The sequence below is a fragment of the Chiloscyllium plagiosum genome, unplaced genomic scaffold, assembly GCF_037043375.1.
Source record: "Chiloscyllium plagiosum isolate Xiang-an unplaced genomic scaffold, Cpla_swu_hap1 HiC_scaffold_20, whole genome shotgun sequence".
Classification (NCBI taxonomy): Eukaryota; Metazoa; Chordata; class Chondrichthyes; order Orectolobiformes; family Hemiscylliidae; genus Chiloscyllium; species Chiloscyllium plagiosum.
In genome coordinates this window covers 58,656,926-58,672,705 of record NW_028270158.1, presented here as the reverse complement: position 1 = coordinate 58,672,705, position 15,780 = coordinate 58,656,926, and the positions used below count along the sequence as shown (strand labels likewise).

Genomic DNA, 15,780 nt, shown 5'->3' with positions numbered 1-15,780 from the left:
AGACAAATCTCCTGGCCCAGATGGAATATATCCCAGGGTCCTAAAAGAGATGGCGGGAGAAATAGCAAGTGTGCTGGCGGTAATTTTCCAAAATTCACTGGACTGTAGGGCAGTCCCAACAGATTGGAAAACAGCAAATGTGACACCATTGTTTAAAAAAGGAAGTCGACAAAAGATGGGGAATTATAGACTGGTTAGCTTAACTTCTGTTGTGGGAATGATGCTTAAGTCTATTATCAAGCAAGAAATAGCAGGACATCTCAATAGAAATTGTCCCGTTGGGCAGACGCTACATGGGTTTATGAAGGGCAGGTCATGTTTAATTAATCTTTTGGAATTCTATGAAGATGTTATGAGCAAGGTGGACAACGGGGACACAGTGGCTGTGGTGTTCCTAGATTTCCAAAAGGCATTCAACAAAGTGCTGCACCAGAGGCAGCTGCATAAGGAGGAATGGCGTTATGGGTAAAGTATGAGCATGGATAGGGGATTGGTTGACTTACAGGATGCAAAGAGTAGGGATAAATAGTGCTATTCTTGCTGGCAATCAGTGACATGTGGTATGTCTCAGGGATCGGTGTTGGGACTGTAATTATTTACAATTTATATGGACGATTTGGAGTTGGGAACCACATGTAGGGTGTCAAAGTTTGCAGATGACACTAAGACGAGTGGCAGAGCAAAGTGGGTACAGGACTGTGACATTTTGCAGAGGAACAGAGATACATTAAGTGAGTGGGCAAAGGTCCGGCAGATGGAATACAATGTAAATAAATGTGAAGTCATCCATTTTGGTAGGAGTAACAGTAAAAATGATTACTACTTGAATGGTAAAAAGTTGCCGCATGCTGCTAAGCAGAGGGACTTGGGTGTCCTTGTGCATGAATTACAGAAGGTTGGTCTGCAGGTACAAGTAATTAGGAAGGCAAATAGAAATTTGTCCTTCACTGCTAAAGGGATTGAGTTTAAAAGCAAAGAGGTTTTGTTGCAGTTGTACAAGGTGCTGGTGAGGCCACACCTGGAGTACTGTGTGCGGTTTTGGTCCCTTATTTGAGAAAGAACATACTGAGACTGGAGGGGCTGCAGAGGAGGTTCACTAGGCTGGTTCCGGAGTTGAGGGGGTTGCCTTATGAGGAGAGACTAAGTAGACTGGGATTACATTCTTTGGAATTCAAAAGAATGAGGGGGGAATCTTATAGAAAGACATAAAATTATGAAGGGAATAGAAAACATAGAAGTAGAGAGGATGTTTCCACTGGAAGGTAAAGCTAGGACAAGACAGCATAGCCTCAAGATTAGAGGGAGCAAATTTAGGATTGAATTGAGGAGGAACGTCTTCACCCAGAGGGTTGTTAACCTACAGAATTACTTGCCCCGGGAAAGTTGACACTACTTCAATAAATATGTTTAAAGCTAAGGTAGGTTTTTTTTGGAACAATAAAGGAATTAAGGGATATGGTGAGAGTGCAGGTAAGTGGATCTGAGTCCATGAGATGGTCAGCCATGATCATATTGGATGGTGGAGTAGGCTCGAAGGGCCAGATGACCTACTCCTGCTCCTGGTTTTTGCATTCTTATGCTCTTATCTTTGTAGCAGCAAGTCCCACATTCCTTATTTAATTGAATTTTACCCCAAGATGAGGACCAACTCTACGAGTGGAAATACAATCAATATGGTTACCCTGGAAACCCTCTCTATAATGTTAAAGGCCACAATTAGAAAGACCACAATCTAATAGGGCATGACAGGGTGGATAGCGACGGGACATTGCCAATGACTAGTAACTGCAGAACCAAGGAATCATCCCAGGATGAAGGGTAAGCATTTAATGAATGAGGAGGAACTCCTTCTCTCAGAGTGTGATGAGACTATGGAATTTTCTACACAGAGGTCAATCATTGAGTTGCTTCAAGTCAGAAACCATGGAAACTAATGACCGTAAAGGCTATGGACACAGAGCAGGCAAATAACACTGAAGAGATTATCAGTCATAATCTAGAAAGGTGGAAAAGGCTTGAATACTCCTATTCTTAGGGTCTAATGGCGATGGTTTGCGGGTGATTAAGGGATTAGAGTGATAAAGGGTAACATGGAAAGAGGTAATCAAAGTAGGAGGAAGCTCATTTAGAGTACGTACACCAGTTGGGTTTAGTATGTTGAATATATAGAAAGCAGAGAAACAAGTTAATGTCTAAAGAAATGTAGATCCTATTGGCCTGTGATCACTTTGCAAGACAACCTAGTGCAGCAAATAAAAACTTCATCTACTGAGTGAAGTTGTTTAAATACTATGACAGACAAAACTTTTCATTATTGTTGTCTTCTGTTTAAAATTACCTTAGAACAACTAGATGGTATATCCTCTGTCTCCATATCAACACTTTCATAAGCTTCAAAATCATCGGAGTAATCTACAGGTGGACCAAGGTGCAACTGTGTTCCTTTTTCTGTTTTAATATTGACAGAACTCTGTAATAATATGGAAATGTTATTTGCATCAGAAATTAATATACCTTAGCAAACACAAAATCTGAACTGAAAATTGAACTTAAATCTCAGTGGTACAAAACAGCCCACCTCGCAATCTATGTCTTTCAGGATTTACCAGTTTTCAGTGTACAGAGGAAGATAAAGGCATAGTGATATTGTCACTGGATGAATAATCCGGAGCCCCAAATTAATGTGCTGGGGACATGACTTCGATTGACAAAATTTAAATCCAATTTTAAACAAAAATCTGCTTTAGAAGCTGGTCTAATTGTGGCCTTATAACCATTGACAATTGTTGTAAGTAACCATCTGGTTCACTGATGGCCTTTAGGAAAGGAAATCTACCTAGTTGGGCACACATGTGGCTCCAGATCCACAGAAAAGTGATTGACTTTTAAAATGGCGCAGCAGGCAACTCAGTCCAAGGGCAATTAGGGATGGACAACACATACCAGCCTTGCCAGCCACTCCAACAACCCATGAAGAAACGTACTGTGGCATGACAGGGAAAAGAATAGAAGTGAATCTATCTGACAAGGAACATCGGAACTGGAACCGTGTTCAACTGGAAATTTCTAAATCTTGCATAAAAATTCAAACAGAGACCAAATAGATGAAAGGGTCACATTGAAACATTTACTGACAATATTTTCTGTACTTGAAGAATGAGCAAGACAAACACTTTTGGGCCAACATTTGGGGTACTTCGGGTACTGTGGTCATGAATCAAAAGGTGTAGGTTATTCACGTCCAATTTGCTCAATAAGCAACAGCTTTTGAATAATGTAGGCTGGTGCTCCATGTGGATGATATTTGCCTCGTTTACTAAGAACCTGCATTCTTTAATTGTTTAAATGAACTGATCTTGTACTGTCGATACAGGTTCAAAAATGGACAACTGAAAAAAGAGGAGGGATGTGTTGTATAGTCCTTTGCATTGCAAAAATTAATTCTGAACTGTCTCATGACACCTTGACTAAAATTTCTTTAAATATAATATCCAATTATGCTCTTAACTACAAATTAATTTTACCAAAGTCCTGTTAACAACTGATTCCAGTTAAACATAACACAATATGTTCAGAAAAGAATGTACCTAAATTTCATGTTGTAAATCATGAAGGGGAAACAATAGCAAAAAGTAATGAGACTTATTGAGCTGACCTTAAATAACTTATAAAAAACTTGAATTTATAATTTATAGGGATGTCCTGAAAGCATTCCTCAGAGATCAACATTTCCATTGATTTATTGGAGTCCACGACTTGTGACTAACTAAAATGGTAAAGGCTCATGCGAGAAGGCAAAAAACATAGACAGACTTTGTCAAGAGCATACAGAGTTGTTAAGACATCGGGGGCAGCACACAAATTTCCAACACCATTGCCCACATGCAACATTGTCTGCAGCTCACTCATTGTACTTATCAGCCATTTCAAAACCCATTGAATCATAGTGAAATTAAATATTCTTGATCCTAAGAGACTGCTTAAGAGAAGATAATTTGCGTACTCTAATCTCTTCACAAATGGCAATAACTTAGTTATATTGCTCGCCAGTAAACTGTACTGACAATGGGAAGAGGTCTGCCACAATAAATTCGAAATGTACTGAGAGCACAACAAGACCAGCCACTTAAACACTTTTAGCTTGACTAGTATTAGTCCAAAGATTTTCAGGTTAGGTGGATTGGCCATGCTAAATTGCCTATTATGCCCAGGGACGTGCAGACTAGGTGGACTATGGGAAATGCAGGATTAAAGGGATAGGAGAGGGGAATGGGTCTGGGTGGGATGGTCTTCGGAGGATCGGTGTGGACCCGATGGGCTGAATGGCCTGCTTGCACACTGTAGGAATTCTGTGATTATTTATCAAACCAAAACAATTTGGGATTGCTTCTTCCAAGTGGGGAAAGGGGGTGGTGTTGCAACACTTTTAATATTCAAAGAAGCATTGACTCAACAATGATGTTGTCAGTTTCACGTTGTCATAAACTGAAACTTCTGCCATGCAGAATAAGCAGGTAGACTCTGCCCTTAAAATTCTCTGTCAGCAGCAAAGATTTAAAACAGCTCATATTGTGGGATCAATCATACTTTGTTCTTACCTGCACCCAACCTTTACGATGAACTTTGCCCGGTGCAGTTTGAGTTCTACGCTTTATTTCATCTAATTCTTGTAGCTTTTCAGCGTGCAATGCTGTTCTTGCAGCAGAATCTGAAATTAATTTTGCATGAATAATTTTAATATATGGACTTAACATAAACAAAGCTTTTGGTTTAGTTCATAAAATATGAAATAAACAATTGAAGAGAATAATAAAAGTAATAAAATTGTGGGTAATGGCCTTTTAAAAATGTGAATCGAAAAGCATTCCCATTGCCTACCCAAGAGATTGCCAAGGTTTGGGTACGTAATGGAATTTTTAAACTATGCAAAAATGCTTTAGATGCTGGTTGGAGCAGATAATCTAAACACGGATGAATTCACCTTGTGATTAAAAAAAAAGGTAAGAATAAGGTTTGGAATGGCTTCTGTACCACGTTGCCACCCTTCCCAAATTTCACACCCTTGTACTCCGCTTCCTAATGAAGGGCTTTTGCCCGAAACGTCAATTTTTCCTGCTCCTCAGATGCTGCCTGACCTGCTGTGCTTTTCCAGCACCACTTTAATCTTGACTCTAATCTCCAGCATCTGCAGTACCCACTTCTACCTAATATAGTCTGCAGACTCACCGATGTAAGAAAGGTAGGAGAAAGTGAGGATTGCAGATGCTGAAGATCAGAGTCAAAAAGTGTGGCACTGGAAAAGCACAGCTGGTCAGGAACATCATTCCTGATGAAGAGCTTATGCTCGAAAACTCGGATTTAAGAATGATGATAAGGAAAAGTGAGGGAACTATAGATTGGCAAGCCTGACATCAGTGGTGGTTAAGTTGTTGGAGGGGATTCTGAGGGACAGGATTTACATACATTTGGAAAGGCAAGGACCCAATTAGGGACAGTCAACATGGCTTTGCACTTGGGAAATCTTGTCTCACTAACTTTTTTTAAAGAAGTGACAAAGAAGATGAAGGCAGTGTTGTCTATATGAACTTCAGCAAGGCATTTGACAAGTTGCCGCATGGTGGACTGGTTAGCAAGATTGAATCTCATGAAATCCAAGGGGAGATAGCCAACGGGATACAAAGTTGGCTTGAAGATAGAAGAGAGACGAGAAGGTTATTTTTAGGACTGGAGGTCGGTGACTAGTAGTGTGCCACAAGGATCAGTACTGGGTCCACTGCTTTTAATTTGTGATCAGTCTACCAGGTGGGATTCTACAAAAGCTTTGTTAAAATCTTTTTAAGCCATAACAAATACAAAATGGCCATTTAATCTCCTTTTTACCTCTTCAAAAGAAAATGCAGCTATGTTGGTCAGACATGATATCTCTTAACAAGTCCATATTGATTCACTTTGATTTATCCCATCATTCCCTCCCTAACTGCATTATGGATCTAGCTACAGCACATGGATTGCAGTGGTTCAGATAGGTAGCTCACCACAAACTTCTCAGGACGAACTAGGGACAGCCACACCCATGTCCTAGGAGTGAATTTTTCAAAACTCCGGTTTTCCTAATAATTCCCCCCCCCGGATGTTATACCGATTAGCCAATAATTTTGCAGTCTAGACTACTGTTCAAAAAATGGTAATGGGATAATGTTCTCCAGAGGGGAGTGGAAAATGATAATCAGAGACTCTACTATTTCTTATCTAGTTTTCAGCAGCTTAGGATACATTTTATCCAGGCCAGGGAGTTATCCACTTCCAAAAATCTTAAACCCACTTAATTTTTCCTTTTTCAATATGTTACCTGCATCAAATATTTCATACTCTTCTTCTCTAATCTGAATGGCTCTATTTTGTGAAAACAGATGCAAAATGATCATTAAGGACCATACACAAGGGTGTCCAGGGCACTGCAAAGCAGACAACAATGAGGAGCTGGGACCACGACCAGATATCATTTTATTAAATTTGATCAAAGGATCAAATAACTTATGCCTTTTCTAGGTGCTATGTTCATACCAATGTTCCTCACTTCCAAATATAGGTTATCCTTGTGGTACCTAATAAGCCCTAGTCTTTTTAAGTTATACTTTTGCTCTTTATGTTGTAATAAAAAAAACTTCAGGTATTCTTTGATTTAACTGGACAAATTTTTTCATGCCTGCTCTTTCGTTTCCTTTCTTTTAAACTCCAGATATAAACATACATACTCTTCCAAGTTCTCATAAGCTTCCCTCTTTTCTTTAATGTCTCCTTGAGTCCTTGATATTCAGGGATCTCTGGTCTGATAGTCCCACCTGTATTACGTAAGGGAATGTACTTACTCTGGACCCTCACTTCTTTAGTTTTGCTAGTGTTCAGTGCTTTCTCCTTGCATGACATATTCAGATATTAAATTATGAATAGTATTTTTCGAATGCTGCAATGCTTCAGTATTTTTGAAACAAAATGATAAACTTTATACAACATGAAGATAGAACATGTCCAGGGAACTATAAACTAGTCAACAATATCAGGGGCAAGAAAATTGATGAGCTTCTACTAAAAAAAAAATAGACAAAAAAGCATCTAGGATCAAATTGTGTGATAATGAAGGATTTCAAAAGGGAGAATCTTGCTTGACCAAAGTCCATAGAATAATAGAATCATACAGTAAAGAGGCTCTTCAGCCCATCAAGTCTCTACCACCAAAAATGTATTACTACCTACAATAGTCCTACTTTCCTGCAGTAGGCCCATAGCCTTGAATGCTATGCACTTCAAGTGTTCATCCAAGTACTTTTTAAAAGACTGTGAGGTTACCTGTTTCAGCTGTCTCCTCCCAAGCAGTCTATTCTAGATTCTCACCATGTTCTGGGTGAGAAAGGTGTTCCTCAAATACCCTCTAAACCTCCTACCTTTCACTTTAAAATTATGCACCCTTGTTAATGACCCTTTGATTAAGGGGAACAGCTGCTTTCAGTTCACCCTGTTCACGCTCCTCATAAACCTATGCACCTCTTTCAGATCCCCCCTCAGTCTTCTCTGCTCCAAAGATAACAATCCAAGCTCATGCAGCCCTTAGGGAGGGAATTCCAGGATTTTGACCCAGTCAGGATGGTGAGTAGCTTGGAGGGGAACTTGAAGGTGGTGGTGTTCCCACATATCTGCCATCCTTGTCCTTATAGTAATCGTGGATTTGAAAGGTGCTGGCTGAGGATCTTTAGTGAATTTCTGCCTTGCATCTTATAGATAGTACACACTGCTGCGACTGAGCATCGCTGGTGAAGGAAGTGGATGCTTGGGGACGTAGCATCAATCAAGCGGGCTGCTTTGTCCTGGATGGTGTCAAGCTTCTTGAGCGTTGTTGGAGCTGCACTCATCCAGGCAAGTGGGGAGAATTCCATCACACTCCTGACTTGTGCCTAGTAGATGGTGGACAGGCTTTGGGGAGTCAGGAGGTGAGTTACATCCACTGTGTTTATGTGATGAGTTCAATTGAGTTTTGGTCAATGATAACTCCCAGGATGTTGATAATGGGGGATTCAGTGATGGGAACACCATTGAATGCCATGGGGTGGTGGTTAGATTGTCTCTTACTGGTGATGGTATAGCCTGGCATTCATGTGGCATGAATGTTACTTGCCACTTGACAGCCCAAGCCTGGATATTGTCTAGATCTTGTTGCATTTGAACATGGACTGCTTTAGTATCTGAGGAGTTGAGAACATGCTGAACATTGTGCAATCATTGGCGAACATCCCTACTTCTGATCTTATAATGAAGTAAAAGTCACTGATAAAGCAGCTGAAGATGGTTAGGTCAAGGACACTACCCTGAGGAATTCCTGCAGCAATGTTCTGGAGCTGAGATGACTGAACCTCCAACAACTATGACCATCTTTCTATGACCCAGGTATGATTCTAGCCACCAGAGAGTTTGTCCCCTGATACCCATTGATTCTAGTTTTATTAGGGCTCCGTGATGCCACACTTGGTCAATGCAGCCTTGGAGTCAAGGGCTGTCACTCTCACCTTCCCTCTGGAATTCGGCTCTTTTGTCTATGTTTGAACCAAGGCTGTAATGAAGTCCAGAGCTGAGTGGCCCTGGTGGAACCCAAACTGGGCATCACTGAGCAGGTGCTGTTTGATAGCACTGTTGATGACACCTTCCATAACTTTACTGATGATCGAGAGTAGACTAATGGGGTGGTAATTAGCTAATAGTAGACAAATAAACACGGTCAGCGAATATGAAATCAGGACAAGTGGCAGAATAGATAGTTAGCTTGTTTTAAGACAGAAAGTAGATATGGGAGCAAAGGATGGTTCTTCAGTGGTGAAAGATGGGTCAGTGGTAAAGGGTAGGGACTGTCATTCCATAGGGATGAGTTCTGGGACTACTTCTGGTCACAACTAACATTAATTTCTAAATTTATACGTGAAACAAAACTTAGGGTAGTGGTCAACATTGAGGATGACTTAAATAAGTTAATTAGTAAATTTACAGAATGGGAAAATAATCGGTAAACAAAGTTCAACTGACTTGTGAGATAGTCGATATTATCAGAAAGGGTAGGGATGTTATTCCTTAATTAGACGGTCTGAGTCTGGATAGGATAGTGGGACGAAGGGATTTTGTGAGTACAAATACATTGATCATGAAATATTGTGTCATAAATCAATCAAGACACATTAAAAACAAAACTCCACCATTATCTATTTATATAATTATAGAATATAATTGAAAAGGAGGAGGTTATTATAGACCTTTCAGTTTATGCCACAGGTTGCATCTTCCAGAGCTATTCACTATATTATTAACAGAATATTGAGGTACTGGAAGGGGTGCATAAGAATATTTATGAGGACGATGCCAGAAATGTGTGTTTATACCTGATAGGGAAGGATAAACATACTGGATTTCTTTATTCTTAAAAGAAAATTAATATAAGATGACTTATCAAGATCTTTAAAATTATGAAAGGTTTTGATAATAGATAGCGAGAGAATATTTCTTTTTGTGAGAAAGAGCATAACTAGATGCTATCGATAGAAGATAGTTACCAAGGCATCCAAAGGGAATTCAGAGGAACCTTTTTTTTAAAATCCAAAGAGCAGGGAGAACGTGAAATAAATAAGAAGGCATCTATGTTTATATCTTAAGACTGAAGCTTCTTTCTTAATGACAAAGGATGATATTCTACTTTATTCTGCAAAGATAACAGAATGATATCACTTCTGTTGATGAAAGGATCTATTTTTCTCCCTTGGTCAACACAACAACCTATTGTTCTTTTTTGGCCAATACGCACCAGCTGTCCGCACTGATCTTGAAGTTGCTTCAAATCTTGGTTGCCTCTTTAATTCAGAGTTGGCGCCATTTACATAGATGGAAAATCCTTGCTCTAACCGCTCTAGTTGTATCTTTTTAGGATCTTTTGCCTTTAATCTTTTCAATACCCTAAATAAAATTAGCACTCTGGTTAATATTAATTTGGAAAATTAACTGTTTTACTGGTCATGCCTCATAAGTACATAAGTCAGATAATATTAGTGTCAGAAATAATTATATTTTGAATACTTTTCACAGTATTGAGCTGTATCTAACCAAAATGTATAATGAGTTTACGGTAAAATTCCAATACATTATTCACAAGATTACTGGACTAGGAAATACAAACCAATACCTAAGTATTTTAATCTTTTCATCCTGTACCTAAAAAAAATAATTAAATCTGCACATCAATTCAGAAAAGGCATAATTTTCCAAATAGACAGAACAACATCATAATATTTTGCTTCAACAAATAAAGTTGCTTATAATTAACCTGAATTGCAGATATGGAAATGGTTCAACACCAATGAATCCCAAAATTATTTGAGTGTTGGGTATATGGGTCCTCTTATTAGGATTATTCCTTAATTAGAAAATTCTTCTGTTGGAATCTCAAGAATATCTATATAAATGTTTATTTTTACTTTTATCATCACTAAAGAAATAGGTGTGCAGCACAGACATGGATAGCATTTGGAGCAGTCAGAAAGTTAAACTTGCATTTATACTGCATTTTTCATGATCACCAGACATCATAAAATATTTTAAATTCAATATGTACTTCTGAAGTGTAGTCATTGCTTTAACTCAAGTGCAATGAGATACTTGGGTAATGGTTATATGGGATTTTGATTAAAATTTATACACAATAAATATAAGAATGGAAAGGAGAGATAACGGCATTCCCATGGTAATACAGACCTAAACTGGAATGTGTGAAGAAATAAGGGAGGATTGGTTCAAGACAAGATGCTTATGGGGCAGGGAGGAAGAGGTGGGAGAGTCATCATTTGCTAAAATCATTCAAAACTATCAAGGCTGGTTTAAAAATGCCACTCTGTATTGATACAACTACACTGATAACAATTTCAGCAAATATATTAAACAATTAATGTACATACTAGCCCTATGACTGAACGTCAATCAGTGGTCTCATAAAATTTTGTGAAAACAGGATCTAAACAGAAAGAAAGTGTAGATGACTTCAAGAGACATTATGGATGAACTGGGGTTCAAGTCAGGGGATAAAGACACTTGTTACTGTGACTACTATGCAAAGCACAAATAGGCAACATAACTCACAATTATACAATGTGAACTAATGTTCAAATACTGTACAGTCCTGTCAAAGTGCATAACCTCGCTTTTCATTTGCCACTGATCACTCATCTGACCAGCCCGGCTATATTCTCCTGTAATCTAAGGTCATCCTCCTCACTATTTACCACCCCCATCAATTTTTATACTATCTAGTATAACCTACTGATCATTTTCAACACCACATTTACACCACTTACAATATACTTCAGCATTTTCACATGCTTTATGGGTTCCTATGAGTCAGATTGTCAGAAATTGCAGATGGTTTTCTGCTTTGGGTCTGTGCCAATTTGGGATTGAGTAAAATTTTCTCTTTTTCCTATTTAGCTAGTCACCAAACTGCCTTTTTTTGCTGCCTACATCTGTTGTGTTAGTAATTAAATGTTATTTGATGTATGTGAGGCAAGGGGATACATGATGAATAGTAGGACCCTGGGAAACACTGTGGATCAGAGGGACCTTGGTATGCACATACAATGGTTCCTTAAGTTAGCAGGACAGGTGGATAAAGTGGTTAAGGTGGCATATGGTATACTTGGCTTTTATTAGCCGAGACACAGAGTTGAAGAGCAGGGAGGTTATACTGGAAATTTTAAAAACACCAGTTAGGCAACAGCTAGAATGTTGTATGCAGTGCTAGAATCCACATTTTAACCCTGGAGAGGGTCAGAGGAGATTTACCAGGATATTACCTGGCCTGGAGAATTTCAGTTTTGAAGATAAATTGGACAGACTGGAATTGTTTTCCTTCAAGGAGATTGAGAGGAGACATAAATGTAATGATGGGCATAGATACAGTATATAGGAAAGTAGGATTTTGGAAGGAACTTTCCCGATCGATGAAGAGATCAATGAACACAGGGCATAGATTGAAGGTTTACAGGAGATATGAGGAAATCCTTTTGCACCCCAGAGGGTTCTGGGAATCTGGAACTTACTGCCTGTAAAGGTGGTAAAGGAAGAAATCCTCATAACATTTAAGAAGTATTTAGACATGCACTTGTGACGTCAAAGCACACAGTGCGAGAGGCCAAGTGCTGGAAAATAGGATTAGATTAGTTAGGAGATTGCTATTGACTGGTGCAGACCCAACAGGCCAAGGGCCTTTTTCTGTGCAATTTCTATGACTTTATGTAGAGAAAACTATCTTCTTTTCTGCTCCGAACTGCACTCAACTGGAAGGAAATTAATTCCAATGACAAGGATCAGAGTGGAACTAAGAGGGTAAGATAAACAGTGAGTCACCGATTGATCAGAATTGCAGGTCATGGTTTTTGCCATAACGACCTTCAGGAATGGAGAAAAAGTTTGCAACAGTGAAACCTGTCAATTTGGATCAATCAATTAATTAACAGGGACAGGACTGGCTGTACAGGGACAGGATTGACTGTTACAGGTCCCAGGGTTTAAATGTTTTAGTAGGGTCAGAGGTGGGGGTAAAAGAGGGGGAGGTGTGGCATTGCTTGTCAAAGATAGTATTACACCTGTGGAAAGGACGATGGATGAAGACTCGCCATCTGAGGTAGTTTGGGCTGAGGTTAGGAATAGGAAAGGTGAGCTCACCCTGTTAGGAGTCTTTTACAGGCCTCCTAATAGTCCTAGAATTGTAGAAGGATTGCGAGGATGATTCAAGAGAAGAGTGAAAGTAATAGGGTGGTTGTTATGGGGGCTTTAACTTTCCTGATATTGATTGGGAAAGCTATAGCTCAAGTTCGTTAGATGGGTCAGTGTTTGTCCAATGTGTGCAGGAGGGTTTCCTGACACAATATGTAGATACGCCAACAAGAGGTGAGGCCATACTGGATTTGGTTCTGGATAACGAACCAGGCCAGGTGTTAGAATTAGAGGTAGGTGAGCACTTTGGGGACAGTGACCACAATTTGGTGACTTTTACTCTAGTGATGGAGAGGGATAAGTGTGCACTACAGGGCAAGAGTTATAGCTGGGGGCAGGGAAATTATGATGTGGTGAGGCATGACTTAGGATGTGTGGCTTGGAAAAGTAAGCTTCAAGGCAAGGGTGTAATTGATATGTGGAGCTTGTTCAAGGAGCAACTATTGAGTGTCCTTGATAAGTATGTACCCGTCAGGCAGGGAGGAAAGGGTCGTGTGAGGGAGCCGTGGTTTAATAAGGAATTGGAATCCCTTGTTAAATGGAAGAGGGCGGCCTATGTAAAGATGAGGCGTGAAAATTCAATTGGGGCGATTGAGAGTTGTAAGGTAGCCAGGAAGGACCTGAAGAGAGAGTTAAGAGCAGCAAGGAGGGGACATGAAAGGTCCTTAGTTGGTAGGATTAGGGAAAACCCTAAGGCTTTCTACAGGTATGTCAGGAATAAAAGAATGACTAGGGTAGGAATAGATCCACTCAAGGATAGTAGTGGGAAGTTGCGAGTGGAGGCTGAAGAGATTGGGGAGACACTGAATGAATACTTTTCGTCAGTATTCACTCAGGAACAGGACATTGTTGTCGATGTGAATACTGAGTCACAATTAAGTAGAATGGATGGCTTTGAGGTATGTAGAGAAGAGGTGTTGGAAATTCTGGAAAGGGTGAAAATAGATAAGTCCCCTGGGCCTGATGGCATTTATCCTAGGATTCTCTGGGAAGCAAGGGAGGAGATTGCAGAGCCATTGGCCTTGATTTTTATGTCCTCGTTGTCTACAGGAGTAGTGCTAGAAGATTGGAGGCTAGCAAATGTGGTTCCCTTGTTCAAGAAGGGGAGTAGGGATAACCCTAGTAACTATAGGCCGGTGAGTCTCACTTCTGTTGTGGGCAAAGTCTTAGAGAGAATTGTAAGGGATAGGATTTATGAACATCTGGATAGGAATAATGTGATCAAGGATAGTCAGCATGGTTTTGTGAAGGGCAGGTCGTGCCTCACAAACCTTATTGAATTCTTTGAGGTGACTAAGGAGGTGGATGAGGAGAAAGCGGTAGATGTAGTGTATATGGATTTTAGTAAGGCGTTTGATAAGGTTCCCCATGGTAGACTACTGCACAAAATACGGAGGTATGGCATTGAGGGTGAGTTGGAGGTTTGGATTAGGAGTTGGCTGGCTGGAAGAAGACAGAGGGTAGTAGTTGATGGCAAAGGTTCATCTTGGAGTGCCGTCACTAGCGGTGTTCCGCAAGGATCTGTTTTGGGACCATTGCTGTTTGTCATTTTTATAAATGACCTGGAGGAGGGGTTAGAAGGTTGGGTGAGCAAGTTTGCGGACGATACGAAAGTCGGTGGAGTTGTAGACAGTGAGGAAGGATGTGGCAGGTTACAGCAGGATATAGATAAGCTGCAGAACTGGGCAGAAAGGTGGCAAATGGAGTTCAATGTAGCTAAGTGTGAGGTGATTCACTTTGGTAAGAGTAACAAAAAGATGGGGTACTGGGCTAATGGTCAGATACTTGGTAGTGTGGATGAGCAGAGGGATCTTGGTGTCCATGTACACAGATCTTTGAAAGTTGCCACCCAGGTAAATAGTGCGGTGAAGAAGGCATATGGCGTACTAGCTTTTATTGGTAGAGGAATTGAGTTCCGGAGTCCTGAGGTCATGTTGCAGTTGTATAAGACTCTGGTGCGGCCACATCTGGAGTATTGTGTGCAGTTTTGGTCGCCATACTATAGGAAGGATGTCGAGGCACTGGAACGGGTGCAGAGGAGGTTTACCAGGATGTTACCTGGTATGGTAGGAAGATCGTATGAGGAAAGGCTGAGGCACTTGGGGTTGTTTTCATTGGAGAAAAGAAGGTTTAGGGGTGACTTGATAGAGGTGTACAAGATGATTAGGGGTTTAGATAGGGTTGACAGTGAGAATCTTTTTCCACTTATGGAGTCAGCTATTACAAGGGGGCATAGCTTTAAATTAAGGGGGGATAGGTATAGGACAGATGTTAGGGGTAGGTTCTTTACTCAGCGAGTCGTGAGTTCATGGAATGCCCTGCCAGTAGCAGTGGTGGACTCTCCCTCATTATGGGCATTTAAGCGGGCATTGGATAGGCATATGGAGGATAGTGAGCTAGGATCAGCGCAACATCGAGGGCCGAAGGGCCTGTACTGCGCTGTATTCTTCTATATTCTATGTTCTATAACTATTTTTTGATTAAAAAGTAACCCATTAAAGGTAGGGTTTCCCAAACCAAACTGTGGGTCATGGCACCAATGAGGTCAGAAGTTGAAACTTTGGGGTCATGGGCTCTGAGGCAGAAATGGCTGCCACAGAGCACTGACCAAGTGAGAACAATTGCATGGGGCCTTCAAACCACCACAGGCTTGTTTAATTGTGGCTGTGGTCCAGCCTGCTAATCATTGAGGCCTGACTGTTGTCTTGTAAAACCTATGAACAATAGGTGCTTTTTATTTAATTCCTGTGGACTAACCCCACTCTCTCACATCCTTTCATACCCACCACACATCACCCCTCCTGATTCCATCCCTCTGTACTCACAGGTCTCAAAATCTCCCCTACTTGTTTCGCCCACCACCACCACTCTCAGCAAAATGGCGTCACAATTGGAAAAGGTTTGGAAAGGACTACTTTTAAGACCTGTTCTGAGGAAGGGTCACTGAATTCAAATTAATAACTTTGATTTCTCTCACATCTTGCC

General features: G+C 40.4%; 1 protein-coding gene across 3 annotated transcripts in view; it reads right to left on the bottom strand.

The window, feature by feature from the left end:
• katnip (katanin interacting protein) overlaps positions 1-15,780 on the bottom strand; it is a 152,760-nt gene that overhangs the window by 110,479 nt on the left and 26,501 nt on the right. For all 3 annotated transcript variants that reach the window (XM_087997997.1, XM_043711164.2, XM_043711166.2), the window contains exons 4-6: positions 9,839-9,987; positions 4,599-4,708; positions 2,339-2,470 (exon numbers count right to left, since the gene is read on the bottom strand). In XM_087997997.1, the coding sequence (XP_087854123.1) occupies positions 2,339-2,470; positions 4,599-4,708; positions 9,839-9,987 (391 nt within the window). The remainder of the gene's footprint in view (positions 1-2,338; positions 2,471-4,598; positions 4,709-9,838; positions 9,988-15,780) is intronic.